Below are 13569 nucleotides of genomic sequence, written 5' to 3' on the forward strand. Positions count from 1 at the left end.
TTTAATCGTTTCAATAAATGAACACATTGAATATGTAGGATAAATAAAAAAGGCTAAAAAGAATCTTCACCAAAATTTTTCATCATTTGGGATCAAATATTTTGCTTTATGAATTTTGTTCCATTTAACTCAAACATATATTTATCTCAATTCTTGAACTTTTCTGTTATTATTTGCATTGTTACGGTTGATTTATAATGAAATGATTCCAGAAAAAGTTTGGAACAAATCTCAGTTTTTTTCATAATAGCAAAAATTTTGACCAATTTGATTATGTTTATCCATTATTAAAATATTATTTCGATTCATGAAATACACCAAAAATTATTCAACATCGAAAAAGTTTAATTCAAGATCGAAAATTATTATTCGAAATCGAAAATATTTAATTCAACATCGAAAATTCTTGATCATCAAAAAATTTGAAAAAATTTTATAATATTCATGCTCATGTCAGTTTCTATTCTTTCAGTTATTGATCTCAGAAATTTGTCGATTTCATTTTGAAAAATATTTTTTGATGTTTTTTTTGGTATATGATTGTGTGAAATAGTGGAAATAGGATAAAACTGAGTGATAATTAAACTTTTCACATGTGTTCAGGAGATTACAAGGAATTTAAGAAAAAAATAAAAGTGATAGGATAGTTCATGATCTTGTTTTGTGCACAAAAAGACAGAATTTCATCTCATTTATTGAATACGAAATGTTTTGAATTCATATATTGCATTGGAAACTAAAAAAATAAAACATTTTCAATATTCAAAATGAGAAAAGAATCGATTGATATCAGTCTTTATCATAGAAAACAGTCGTTCAAAACGAAAGAAAAACATTTCCAATAAATAAACATTTGCAATTGTCAACATTTACGTCAATAAAATTTCTTTGGTTTTGACTTGAATAGAAATTCTGAACAAATTATCTTCTTTTTCGATTTTGAATTAAACATTTTCGATGTTGAATTAAATATTTTCGATTTCGAATTAAACTTTTTCGATCTTGAATAATTTTTGGTGTAATTCTTTTAAATGAAAGCTATCCATATTATTTCTGCATATTTTCTTCTTATAACTCTCGATTGCATTTGCGAAGGAACTAAGCTATCCGCTGTTACTGAAACACAAACTTTGATATTTGATGTTTATAATTCAACCTTAAGGTTACAAAAGCTATCCTTTTTGACAGTGAAAAATGAAAGCATAGCATTCTTCAAAAAAAATTTATTTTCTGAACTTGTAAGTTGCATATTCATTCCTTCTTCATTGGGTATTAACAGTCCATTTTTTACTTTTGATGGAACCTCACATTTTTACAATTTTACAATCTTAACAACGCAAACTCAAACTGTTTACACGCCTATTATAAGTGAACATTGCTTAAATTCTAAAGCAAGGTTTTTTACAGGAAGTACAGTGTCGTTTTTTGATTCGAATTTTTCTTCGTTAACAATTGCATCTCCATGCTCCTTGCTTTCTTGTTATGAAGTTAATTCGATCTATATATTACACTGTGAATTTAGTAATATTAGTTCTTCTTCGAATCATTATGCAAATGAAAATTCTTCTTGCAATATTTCAATGAGCAGTTGCATTTTTTCTGCTGTTGAAAATCCATTTTATCACACAATTATTGATTCACGATTTTCGGAACAATTAAGCGCTTCAAATTCATCTTTCGAACGATGTGCTATACGATATCAAAACCGCACGTACTTGACAGGAGGAACTAAATCATTTCTTGATATCACCTTTACATTTAACGGAGGCTATACCCAAGGAGGGGCTATCTGTGCAAAAGGCAGTTCTGATGTTGCAATTAATAATTGCTTGTTTGATAAATGTAAGGTTACCGGAAATGAAAATAATACTGGAAGAGGTGGAGCTTTATTTTGCGAAAATGGAAAATGTGTTGTTTCTGACTCAATTTTTACAAATTGCACAGGGAGCTATGCAGATGGAGCTGTTTCTTTTTGGTTTGGAACGAAGCGCGTTCTCCATAAATGCCGAATTGTTGATTGTAGCGGTCCACAGCACTTTGGAGGAATGAATTTCGAACAAGCCCCTGAAAATGAATCTCAAATATCTGAATGCGAATATTCGAAATGCTGGTGTAGCATCGATGGCGATTCTTGTAGAGGATGTGGAGGCGCCTTGGGAATAGTTAATCCACCTCCACATCTTTTCATTACTAGCATAAAATTCCAAAACAACAGGGCTGTGAGACATGGAGGCGCAATCATGTGCTTTTTGGCTTTATCAGGTTCTTCATTTCGATGTCGTTTCCTTTTTTTCAGTAACAATTCAGGGCGGAGTCAAGGAGGAAGTGATATTTACACAGATCATAATTTTGCTGGAAAGTTGGATTCTACTCAATTTGAAACATGCTATTCGTTTTCTGCGGCACCTCGCTTTGTCTACTGCAACAGCGATGGAAGTTATCCAGATGCTGCTAACAAGCCAGATTGGCTGCCGACTCCGAGTTTTCCAAACATTTACGTGAAAAATGGAGGACATGATACAAATGATTGCGGTAATTCCACAGGCAACAAGGAGTGTCTCACATTAAAATTTTCAATAACACGCTGGACTCCAATATTTAACCAGAAGATTATTGTGAATGGAGGAACTTACACTGAAACCTCACTGGACATCTCAGACAGAGTGATAGTGGCAGACTCCCAAACGTCAATTCCAAAGATTGTCTCAAAAATTAGCTCAGGAACATTTTGCACGATCACAAACGGATCATTTTCCGCTTCGAATTTAATTTTTGTGCATAACTCGTCAACTTCTTCAAATGCGATAATGTTTTCGATAAGCGAAGAAGATGGAGTACTGAAGCTGATCAAGAGCAAAGTGACGGCCGAAAGCGGACAAGGCACTTCCTTTTCTAAGTCTCTTTTTGTGATTAACGATGGACATTTAATCCTCGACCAGACAACTATCACGGCAATAAAAGCTTCGAAGCCTGTTTTATCTCTTATTTTTCCGAGGGAATTTACTACAACGCAGTCAGTGTTTTCTCAAATCAGCCGAACAAATGGAAATGGAAGTGTATTGGAAGCAACACTGGAGGCAGGACAAATATTACATTTAGCAAATTTTTCTCTTTCTGAATGCAGCTGCAGTGAAGGAAATGGAGGAGGAATGTGGGTTTATATGAAAGCTGGCTCATCTTTCAGACTGGGAAATGCTACTGGCGCATCTGTTTCTGGCAGAGAGGCCAACGCGAATGAGATCATGGGCTTCACATCGTGTGCAGCACACGGCGGATCGGAGCCGAAATATGGATGTGGAGGAGGAGTGTTTCTGTATCTGGAGAATGGAGCGACAGACTTTATATTCAAAGATGTGTCGTTCAGTTCATGCACTGCAGAAAGTGGGAAGAATATATTTGTGAGCGCTAATAGCCTTTCCACAGTTATAACCAATACAACTATTGCCTTCGGGCCTGACCTTTCCAGCAATGATGGGCTTCGTGGATATGAAAGATTATCATTAGGAGCTACATTCGCCATTCCTTTACTGATTTACCTAAAGCCATTTGCAAGTCCTGCTTGTGTTGGTGGCTCATTCAAAGCAGATATCAATCGGTGTGGATTTCCTTCGTTCCCATGCTCAACAATTAACTTTGCAGTAACTACGCACTTTTATGCAACCAAGGTGGAGATCTTGCTTGTTTCTCCATTCAGTTTCAATGCAGAACTGAAAATGGAAACGAATGAATGGGACATTTCAACAACAGCACAGGGAACAAAATTTGAAGTCAGTTTAGCTTCACCAACGGCACAAGCAGGATTTATTGAATCATCCATTTTATCGACAATAACCAACATCACATTTTCTGTTCCTCAGACGCTCACAAACAAAGATGCGCTTTTGCTTTGTTCTTCAGATACTTTGAAAGTTATTAACTGCGGATTAACAGCAGCTACAAGTGTATCCTCGATTCAATTTTCATTTGTCAAAGTTGCATCAGGCAGTTTACTCCTCAAGAATTTTGATGCTTCATCTTTATCTTTCACCGCTGTTTCTTTCATTTCTGTATCTTCTGGGTCTCAGGCTTCTGTGAATGCAGAACTCTCCTCATTCGAAGACATCACTTTGAGCAATGGTTGCATCTTGTCTGCAGAAGAGGTGTTGAGACTGCAGATTACTTCAAGCAATTTCTCCAAAATAACACGCTCGCAAGGCGATAGTGGTTGTGTTGCTGTGAAAAGCATTACTGGAGTTGCAAATTCCAAAGCAATGATAAACAACTGTGAGTTTGAAGACATCAACCTTTCAGAAAACCGGAAGAACGGAGGGTCTGTTTACCTGCAGCTCAGCACGCCCACACTTTTTGAAGTTAATAACGCGTGCTTCACTTCGAGCAAAGTGCGGTGGGAAAGTCCAAGCGGAGAAGGCAGAGGAGGAGCGGTATATTTATCACTTGTCGACTCAGCTGCCGACTATACGTTCTATTCGAATGTTACGTTTGCTTCAAATAAGGCAAAGTATGGTCCTGATTTGTTTGTTTATTCGACAAATTTGAATGAAAGTGTTAAAATCGAAAAATTGAACTTTTTCAATCCTATTAATGACGCGTCGCTTTTGGCAGGCGAAGACAGCTCCAAAAACGGAAATGTTGTTCTTCTGAAATACTATCTGATTCCCAGAGAATTTGTGATTTCTGTCTCTTCTGCAAATGGGGTGGACGTGGCAGTATGTGGATTTGCTGCATATCCGTGTGGCGGTTTGAGCTATGCATTTGCATTGGGTACAGGCGATGTTACCTTGTCTGTTATTCAATCGTCTAAGATCTCCCAAGAGCTTTCTTTGTCCGGGCGTTCGTACACAATCAATGGAGACACTGCTAGAACCTCAGCATTGGACATCGTGAACAACGGAACAGGAACGGGATCCTTTGTAACTTGTGCTTCGGCTGTACTGTTTTCTCACATTGAATACATAATTCCACCACAACTGGGGTCGCATGCCTCGCTGTTTGGAGTGGGAGGCGGCACATTGACGCTTTCGTCGTGTGCAATCACAAAATCAAGCGCAGATAACTTGCAATACACGTTGTTCAATGTAATTCAGGGAGACTTAATCATCAATGAACTTCATACAACTTCTTTGACATGTACGAAGCCAATGCTCGTTGTGAATGGGACAAATTCTGCTGCTGCCATCACTGATTGTTCATTCACCTCTGCGTCTGTCACAACTGCTGCTGATGCTCTTTTTGTAATCTGCAACGAAGCCAGTCTTTCATTGACAAGCTCTGATATTACAAATACCGCTCAGTCAAAGCCAATAATCTCTTCAGCAGCGAATTGCGGATTGAATATGGACAGGTGCAAAGTTTCTTCTCTGCAACTAACTGGAAATTCAGCGTTTCATCTGACAAAGCCCAAAGAGTTTTCTATCATAAACAGTAATTTCACAACAGTAAGTGCATCAACTGCAGATGGAAGCTGTATTTCAATTTCTGACGATTCAGATACAAGCATTGGAACAGTTACTATTTCTATGTGCAATTTTACTGATTGCAAAGTTACAGGCAATGGAAATGGAGGAGCAATCGCATCCAGTTTGAAAAGTGGGCTGAATTGGAATGTTTCTGGTTGCATATTTGACAACTGCCATGCTCCAAGTGGAATATCAGATGAAGTGAAAGGAGGAGCAGTATTTATCACACTTTCTGTTGCTTCATCTAATTTCGTAATTGAAACGCCTTCTTTCGGAACAAACTCTGCAAAATTGGGTTTGAATCTCTTTGTGATATCACCTTCTTTAAGGGACAGCGTCAAAGAAACTACTCTTCCGTTCTTAAAACCAGCCACTGAATCAACCAATCGAAATTCAGATAGAATTTATCGAGCTCAATTCAGTTTTTCAACAGCAACAGCAGAAGCTGCCTCTTTTGATTCGGCTTGCGGATATGATTCTGCAGATCAGATGCATTCAATCCCACTTGTTCTATTTTTCCGTCCACCTCCCACAGCTTTCTCTGTTAATGGAACAGGAATTGACAATTCTATATGCGGATACAGTGATTATCAGTGCAAAACAATCAACTTTGCATGCGATAGACAAACTACACTTGTAAAAGAAGTGAAAATTGATTCAAATGCAATGAGCTTTTCTGAGGAGCTTGTGTTATCAGACGCAAAATATAACATTTATGGACTTGATGCGAACACCACACTGACTGTTGCTTCTGCTGGTACTGGAACAGATGGGCTGGTTACGTCGAGCGCCGAAGCTACGTTGTCGCATCTCATATTTATGCTTCCTTCTCTTCTTGGAACGCACACATCGTTCATTTCTGTTACTTCTCCAGCAGATCCGTCTTCTGCCACCGGAATTGAATATAGCTTCAAAATGTCGTCGATTGCTTTTGCCATTCATACAGCAGCGAATTTGAACTACAACATCATCAAAGCAACATACGGCCATCTTAAAATGAGGGATTGTGATGTCACTGTGCCTGAATACAAGAAATCCCTTTTTGTGTTTTCATCTTCGGTTTCATCTGTTTCTGTTGAAGCAACAAACTTCAAAGGCTTTTCTGGGACAAGTGAGCCTGCATTTACATGTCTTGAACCGCCATCTCCAAGCAATGTATACACTACGATTACTCTGAATAACTCCATGTTCAAAGAATTAAGTCAAGCCATTGATCATCCAGCTTCAATTGTGAAAGACACATTCGCTGCATGGAACACGATAATCACAAACGCTTCTTTTTTGTTGTGCGTGGCAGGCGCATCTTTACGTGGAGGAGGGTTAAGAATGTGCTTGTCGATGGAAGGTTCTCTCGAAGTATCAAATAGCATGTTTGTTTACTGCATAGCATCAAGTGAAGGGCGAGGAGGAGGGTTGTATCTAGACTGTGTGGATCCAGCTGATCCGTTGCCAAACCCAATTCCAAAACTTCCATTCAGGATGAATTCGATCCGATTTAATAACAACGATGCGAAAGTGGGGAAAGATGTGTTTATCAACTGCCACAACATTTCAGAGCAAATCGATGAAACGATATTTGACTTAGATTATGAAGAACTTTCAATTCAGGCTGATGATTCATTTAATGCAGAAGACACATTTGAAAAAGACAAAAATTTCATTCCATTGATCAACCTGTACAAAAACAAGTTCATATTTTTATCTGCTGTCGATAGCGATGATTCGATGAAGCAATGCGGAAGTGAAATTCTTCCATGCAAAAGCATCAACGTTGGAATCATTCATTTGAGCAGTGGATTTGTCAGAGTGGTGTTCATAAAAGATGCAACTTCAATTGCTAATGAAACAAAAATCAAAGACGCGACTGTAAAGCCATATGCGATCAATCAAGCGGTGATTGAGCTCAATGCAAGCATTGATAAGATAACTCCCGATGCGTCTATTTTGACGCTGGTTAACGAAGTTGTCATGAATAATTTAGATTTTTGTTTTTCAGATTCATTTTCGTCTCAGCACAAAGCTGTGCTGTATCTTCAAAGCGGTTCCCTTGATGCAAAGGATATTTCGTTCTCTTCTATGGCAGAGCTGAGCATTACTCCTTCATTGTTTTATGTTGCTGCAGGAGATTTAAAGCTGGCTAATTGTACAATTACTTCAGTGAATTGTATTTTACCAATGTTTTATTTTTCTTCAACAGCTGATGGTGTTGAATTCTCGTTTCTCAAATGTTATAATTCTTGTCTTTCTTCTTCAATGATTGAGATTGATAACGGCCAATCACGCACGCAAAATATTTCATTGGAGAAAATGGAGTTGAAAAACATTTCTTTGAGCTCAAGGGAAGCAATTGGCATTTCTTGCGATTCTTCCTCAAGCAAAGCCAGCATTACTATTTCTTCTGCTGTTTTTGAATCGATATCTCGGACAGAAGAAGGTCCATCAGCAATCAAGGCTGAGTTATGTAGCATTGAAACGGTGATTGCTGTTGTGAATTGCACATTCACAAATTGTGAGGCATCTTCTAATCAAGGGAGCATTGCATCATTTGATGCAGTTAGAGCAATAAATGTGAATGACTGCAGTTTCTGTGGAGAGAACAGCAATGCTCAAGCGTCTGCTTTGAATGAAGATGCCAACAGCAAAGAGATGTGTAAATGGAATGGTTCTTTGGTTCATTTGTCATCTGCTGGAATTCTCATGGAAGATTCAGTTGTTTCCAATTCATTAGCAGGAGGATGTTCTTTAGAAAATACGACAGCTGCTCTTATTAAATGTGAATTCAGAGATAACAATCCAAAGATATCAAACTTTTCTTCTGTTAGGAGGAACATTCGCTGCTCAAATGGCAGTTCATTGAACATCGCGTCTGTTGGAAGTGGTGGAGATGGACTACTACCAAATTCCTCGTTTTGGATTGTTGCTGATGAATGCCAGCTGAGTGGAGTAGTCACAGAATGGGCATCTCCTCTTTTTGTACCAACTCTCAACGAAGTTGAACTCGAGTATTCTGATTCTAGTTTGCGTCTTCTGTTCAAAGGGACATTGCTTCTTCCTTGCAACTTGTCATTTAAGATTGCGCAGTCACTAGATAATCAACAAGACGAAATTGCAATAGAATACGATTTTATCGAGTTTATCAATGAAAACGAAGCTGCTGGATTGATTCCATCATCAAGTGTTACAACTGCCACAACTGATTGCATTTTTACAGCGACAGTTTTGTTTGTGGGAAATTCCGGTCAGAAAAGAGAAACATCATCAGTTGTTCTGATAAATGCATCAGATGAGACGAAACAAGCTGAAGGAAAAGTACAATCAAAAGACTTTGATTGGAAAATTGTGGTTATTATTGTGATTTCAGTGCTTCTGGTTGCTTTGGCATTAGCTTTTGTAGTGGTTCTGTTGAGAAAAAGGAAGAATGAGCAAGAGAAGCGATGGACAGTTGAGTGTGGGGAGGCAACAGGAAATGGAGAAGCTATGGAGAAAGAATACAAAACACTCGAAATGCCAGAAAGCGAAATGATTTCTGAAGGAGAACTCGAAAGTAACTCAAACAAGGTGGCTGAGAAAGGCAATGAAAGTGAACAGGGCAGAAGATGGAGTGAAGAGGAAGAGCTTCAAGAGAGCAGAAGCGAGGCAATGCTCATCAACACAAAGGAGGATGGATGCTGGACAAGTAATTTATGTGCCAACTTGCTGAACAGCAGCAGCTCATCGTCTTTTGATCTGCTAACTTTTGATGTTGATGTAAATATGGCTGTTGATGGGAATGTGTATTCAATAGATCAGTCTCAATTCGCATCGCCAACTAAAAACGTGTCAAATGTTAAATTTTCTACAGATATTTTCTCTGCTTCAATTGTGCAGCCAGAAGGATTCGAGTCCAAAAGTGACAATGCTGATAAAAGAAAGCACTACAAAGAAATTGATGCTGAAGAAGGTAAAGAAAGAGAAGGAGGAGAAAGAGAAGTTTCAAAAGATGGAGAAGAAAATGATAACAATTCGAGTAAAAGAAAGAAGAAGAGATCAAAAAAGAAGAAAACGAAAAACAACAAGCTCAACGAAATTATTGAAAGTATCAACTTATCTGAAGAGCAAAAAAATGTCAGTAAAAATGAGGAAGTGGATGTTCATAATGATATCTTGAATGAATGTGATTGGATTGCAAATGTTCTTCAGATGGAAGAAGAAGCAACATATGTGAATGAGATTGGTTCTGAAGAAAAGAAGAGGAAAAAGAGGAAGAAAAAGAAGAAGAAAAACGACGCTTTGGAGGAAGCTAAGTGAACCTGGTTGAAAAATCAAAGACCATTTATTTGCATTAAAGATTGTATTTTTTTTGTAAGTTATTTTTGCGAAAATGTTATGTTATATTTGTCCCTCATTTTTTTTTATAAAAGACAATATTGTTAACCAAAATCGGTTTTAAGTTTTATTCTTTAATTTGCAATTTATAAAATTCACTTGTAACTTTCTTGAAAGTCTTGCTTTTCAGCTTTTCAGATTTTTTTTTGTGACTGTTTGATATGATGTTATTGCTTTGGATGTTCTATTTTTTGGATATGTATATTTTTATTGTGAAACTGCACTATCACCATTTTTGAAGCAAACATTTTTAGTAAAGTTTTCTTTTTCTTTTCTAATTTTTTCTTTTTTGTCAGATAAGAGTTTTATAATTACATTTCGAATAACCTGATAGAAACAGCGAATGATAATTTGCTATTATGAATAAATTAATTTTTTCTATGAATGTGTGTATCATAAAGACTTTTTCAGTTTTTTTCAAAATAATGAAAATTTCTTCATTGAAAAAATATGTGAAAGATGAGTCAAACATTTCACAAATACGAATAGACAATTTCATCTTTTGTTAACAAGTTTTAGGATTAGAAAAACAAATTCTTATTGGGTTTTCATAAAAAAGAAAATAATTAATTATACAATAGATCACTTTTTTAAATGTCACTTTCTTCAAATTCATCTTTATACATGGTTGACGCAAAAGAAAGATCTTCAAATGGTATACTTGTTTCAAAGTTAGTAACATTTGAAATAAATTGCCACGGAACAAAACAGATAAGACCACTTCAAGTTGAATTAAAAACGATAAATAATGCGAGCAATAGACAAACAAAACATTTAATACAACTGAAAGACAGCGAAGACTTCGAATTTCTTTATATTCTTGAAATATGCGAAGCAGATTTTCCTCAATTGAGGGATGCACTTCACCTTACATCTTCATTTCATGCATTTCCTGAAGATTTTTCCAAAGATTTGGATGGAATACCAGAAGAGAAAATTGCATCACTTCAAATTAATCATTCAGGGTCAGAGGCTGAGTTTTTACTGACACAGCCTCATATGCATCACACATTCACTCTTTGGCATTTCACATTCATCCGACCAAGCGATAGACAAATAATTGAATATCTGAAATCACAAGTTAGCACATGGAAAACAAAAGAAATTGCACTTGAAGAAGAATGCAAAGATCAGTCTGAAGAGATATCGAGTTTAAAGAATCAGGTTGCATCAATAGAAAAGGATTTGATAACGATGGACTCTTCATTGAAAGCAGAATTATCAGAAATGCGAGGGAAACACACAAATGAAATTTCAGAAATGATGATACAACATTCAAAAGAAAAGACAGAAATTGAGACCGAATATCAGAATCAAGTGAAAGAATTGCGTGACAAACAAGTTGAACTTCAAACTGAAATAATGCACCTCTCTTCATCTTTAACCACATCAAAAAATCGAGAACAACAGCTCTCTACAGAATTAGATGCGCATAGAAATTCTCTTCAGTCCACAGAACTTCATAGCAGCGAGTACAAGGAAGAATTGCAAGAAACAAAGACAGAATTATCAGATTTGAAAGCTGCACATAGCGCACTGTTGGAAAGGTGTCATTCACTGGAAGAACAGATTAAAGACAGGGCTTCCCGCCTTGAAGAGAACCAACAGAAATTTACATTGATGCAAACTCGTATTAGCGAGAATGAAGGTTCAATAAATGAATTGAAGAAAACAATAAATAAGTTAAAGCGAATAAACAAACTTCAAGCTGAAGAGATCAACAAAGGAAACAAAAACATCGAAGATTATGGAGAAGAAAGAAAGAAGATTCTTGAAGCAATGAACGCGATTCAAGCTCAGGGAGAAGAATTAAACAATCAAAATCAATCGCTTCATACAGAAATTGAAGAAAAATCGAAAAAAGTTTGTTTCATGCATTTTGGCAAAGAGCTACCAACGGAATTATAATCTCCGAATATTTTTATAATCCAATTCTATTTTTAAATTCTGTCATCATTATTAACTTTATATTTTATGCATTTATTTCTATACATTATAATTTTTTTTTTTCATTCAAAAAACATTTGTATTCTCCATTATTAAGATAAAAAATTTGGTAGAATCACTGGAGCATGCCAACAAGATGATAGATACAGAAAAGGAAGAATCAGCGAAATTGAAAAAGCAACGCGATGAACTTGAGACAACATGCAAAACACTAACCAAAGCGAATGAACGTCTTAGCAGGCAATTAAGCGATATCCAGCTCAGAAAGCGCGACGAATCATTTCACTCCTCTTTTGTGTCCAATTCTGCGCCTCTTCCATTTCGACCAAGTTCTTCTTCTCTTTCGTCGACTCTGTCTCGCTCTCCTTTGCCCACATCTTCTCTCACAAGCTCATCTCTTTCTTCTTCATCCACTTCAACCTCTTCTGCTGCCCCAGCATCTGCATCGCTGTATATGCCAACAGATTCGACTCCCATTCCAGACATCATCTCCTTTGCTGCTTCGCTGCCATTCCGCACATCTCACTTGAATCTTTCTCGCTCTCAATCACAATTCACACCTTCTACTCCTTCTGTTCCTGCTGCTTCATCAACCATATCTGCGGCTCCGAAGCCAGCATCTCCATCTCGAAGCTTATCCACTGCACAGAAAAACCTACTTTCTTCTATTTCCCAAAATCCTTTTAATGTATCGTTATCTCTTCCATCTTCGTCGAAGCTAACATCTTCGACCTTGCCTTCAACATCTCCTTCTTTGCCTTTATCTTTGAATCCTTCGTCAAATCAATCAACAAATTTATCTTCAAGCATCCCCTCAAACCCTTCTTCTAACTCTTCGCTGCCTTCAACAACGATATCAGCAAACACATCAGCAAACTCATCTGAACAAAAAACAGAAGAAAAAAACATTGAATCAGCATTGTCTCGTTTACAAGATGTTCCACGTAAAGTTGAACCAAATTCTTCAATAGAAACTACTCCATCTTCTGTTATCACTCTTTCATCGCTCACTCGTCCTGCTTCGCCTAAATCCTCCATAATCTTCACTGAAAGCGACATTTTTTCTCCGTCTCACGAAACACCCGAGAACCCTGGGAATGACTTGTCTCTTTCACGGCTTGTTTCATCGACTTCTTCGACTTCCAAATATGATCCTCAGTCTTCTTTTCAATCTTCGTTCCTCACTTCCCTTCCGTTGACACAGTCTTATTTGCAGAATCACAAGCCCATTCCTCAGCAGCTTGATGTGTCTTCGACTCCTCACATTCCGCCTCTGCCTTCTTCTTCGCCCTCTTCTGGCTCAACGCAGCAGTCTGGCCGTGCATCTCTTTTCCCTTCTTCTTACACGAGATCAGATGAGCTAACGCCTGCTGCTTCCTCATTTTTATCTGCAGCATCACCGTCAATTGTAACCACTCCCAAAGAAAGCAACCCTCCTTCGCTGTCTTTGTTGAGCGGGCAAAACTCAACTGTATCTCAGTCACAAGATGCTTCCTCAACTTCAGATTCCAAAGTGACCAATGTTTCAAGGCCTCCTTTCGCCCCTCGTAGATCTCGTCTTCATGGAAAATACAGTTCTGTCACTTGAATCTGTTTATCCTCCACAACTTTACAATATTATTTTATTTTACTCAAAGCATTTTTTTTTTAAAAAAAAAACACTTTTAATAAGATATATTTTTGAATGCCCAAACTTGTTTCTTGATTTCTGAAATTAAAAGTTGCCGAAGGCATAAATGCAGATATTAAAACATCTAAAACTTTCGGAATAAATCTTCATTATGAATTGTTGTGAAAAAGG

General features: G+C 37.1%; 2 protein-coding genes across 2 annotated transcripts; both read left to right on the forward strand.

Moving 5' to 3' along the window:
* Positions 1 to 1580: 1580 nt before the first annotated feature.
* MONOS_8318 (uncharacterized protein) lies at positions 1581 to 9743 on the forward strand (the record flags this gene model as incomplete). The annotated part of the gene is made up of 1 exon (XM_067878721.1): positions 1581 to 9743. One exon carries the CDS (start codon positions 1581 to 1583, stop codon positions 9741 to 9743), a length of 8163 nt encoding a protein of 2720 aa, XP_067730079.1.
* A 657-nt stretch (positions 9744 to 10400) lies between these two features.
* MONOS_8317 (putative spindle assembly abnormal protein 6) lies at positions 10401 to 13461 on the forward strand. The gene is made up of 2 exons (XM_067878720.1): positions 10401 to 11684; positions 11866 to 13461. The coding sequence occupies exons 1-2, from the start codon at positions 10416 to 10418 to the stop codon at positions 13354 to 13356; spliced, it is 2760 nt and encodes a 919-aa protein (XP_067730080.1). The 5' UTR covers positions 10401 to 10415; the 3' UTR covers positions 13357 to 13461.
* Positions 13462 to 13569: the final 108 nt, after the last annotated feature.

This window comes from Monocercomonoides exilis, assembly GCF_001643675.1.
Source record: "Monocercomonoides exilis strain PA203 chromosome Unknown scaffold15-1837935, whole genome shotgun sequence".
NCBI classification, from domain to species: domain Eukaryota; phylum Preaxostyla; order Oxymonadida; family Polymastigidae; genus Monocercomonoides; species Monocercomonoides exilis.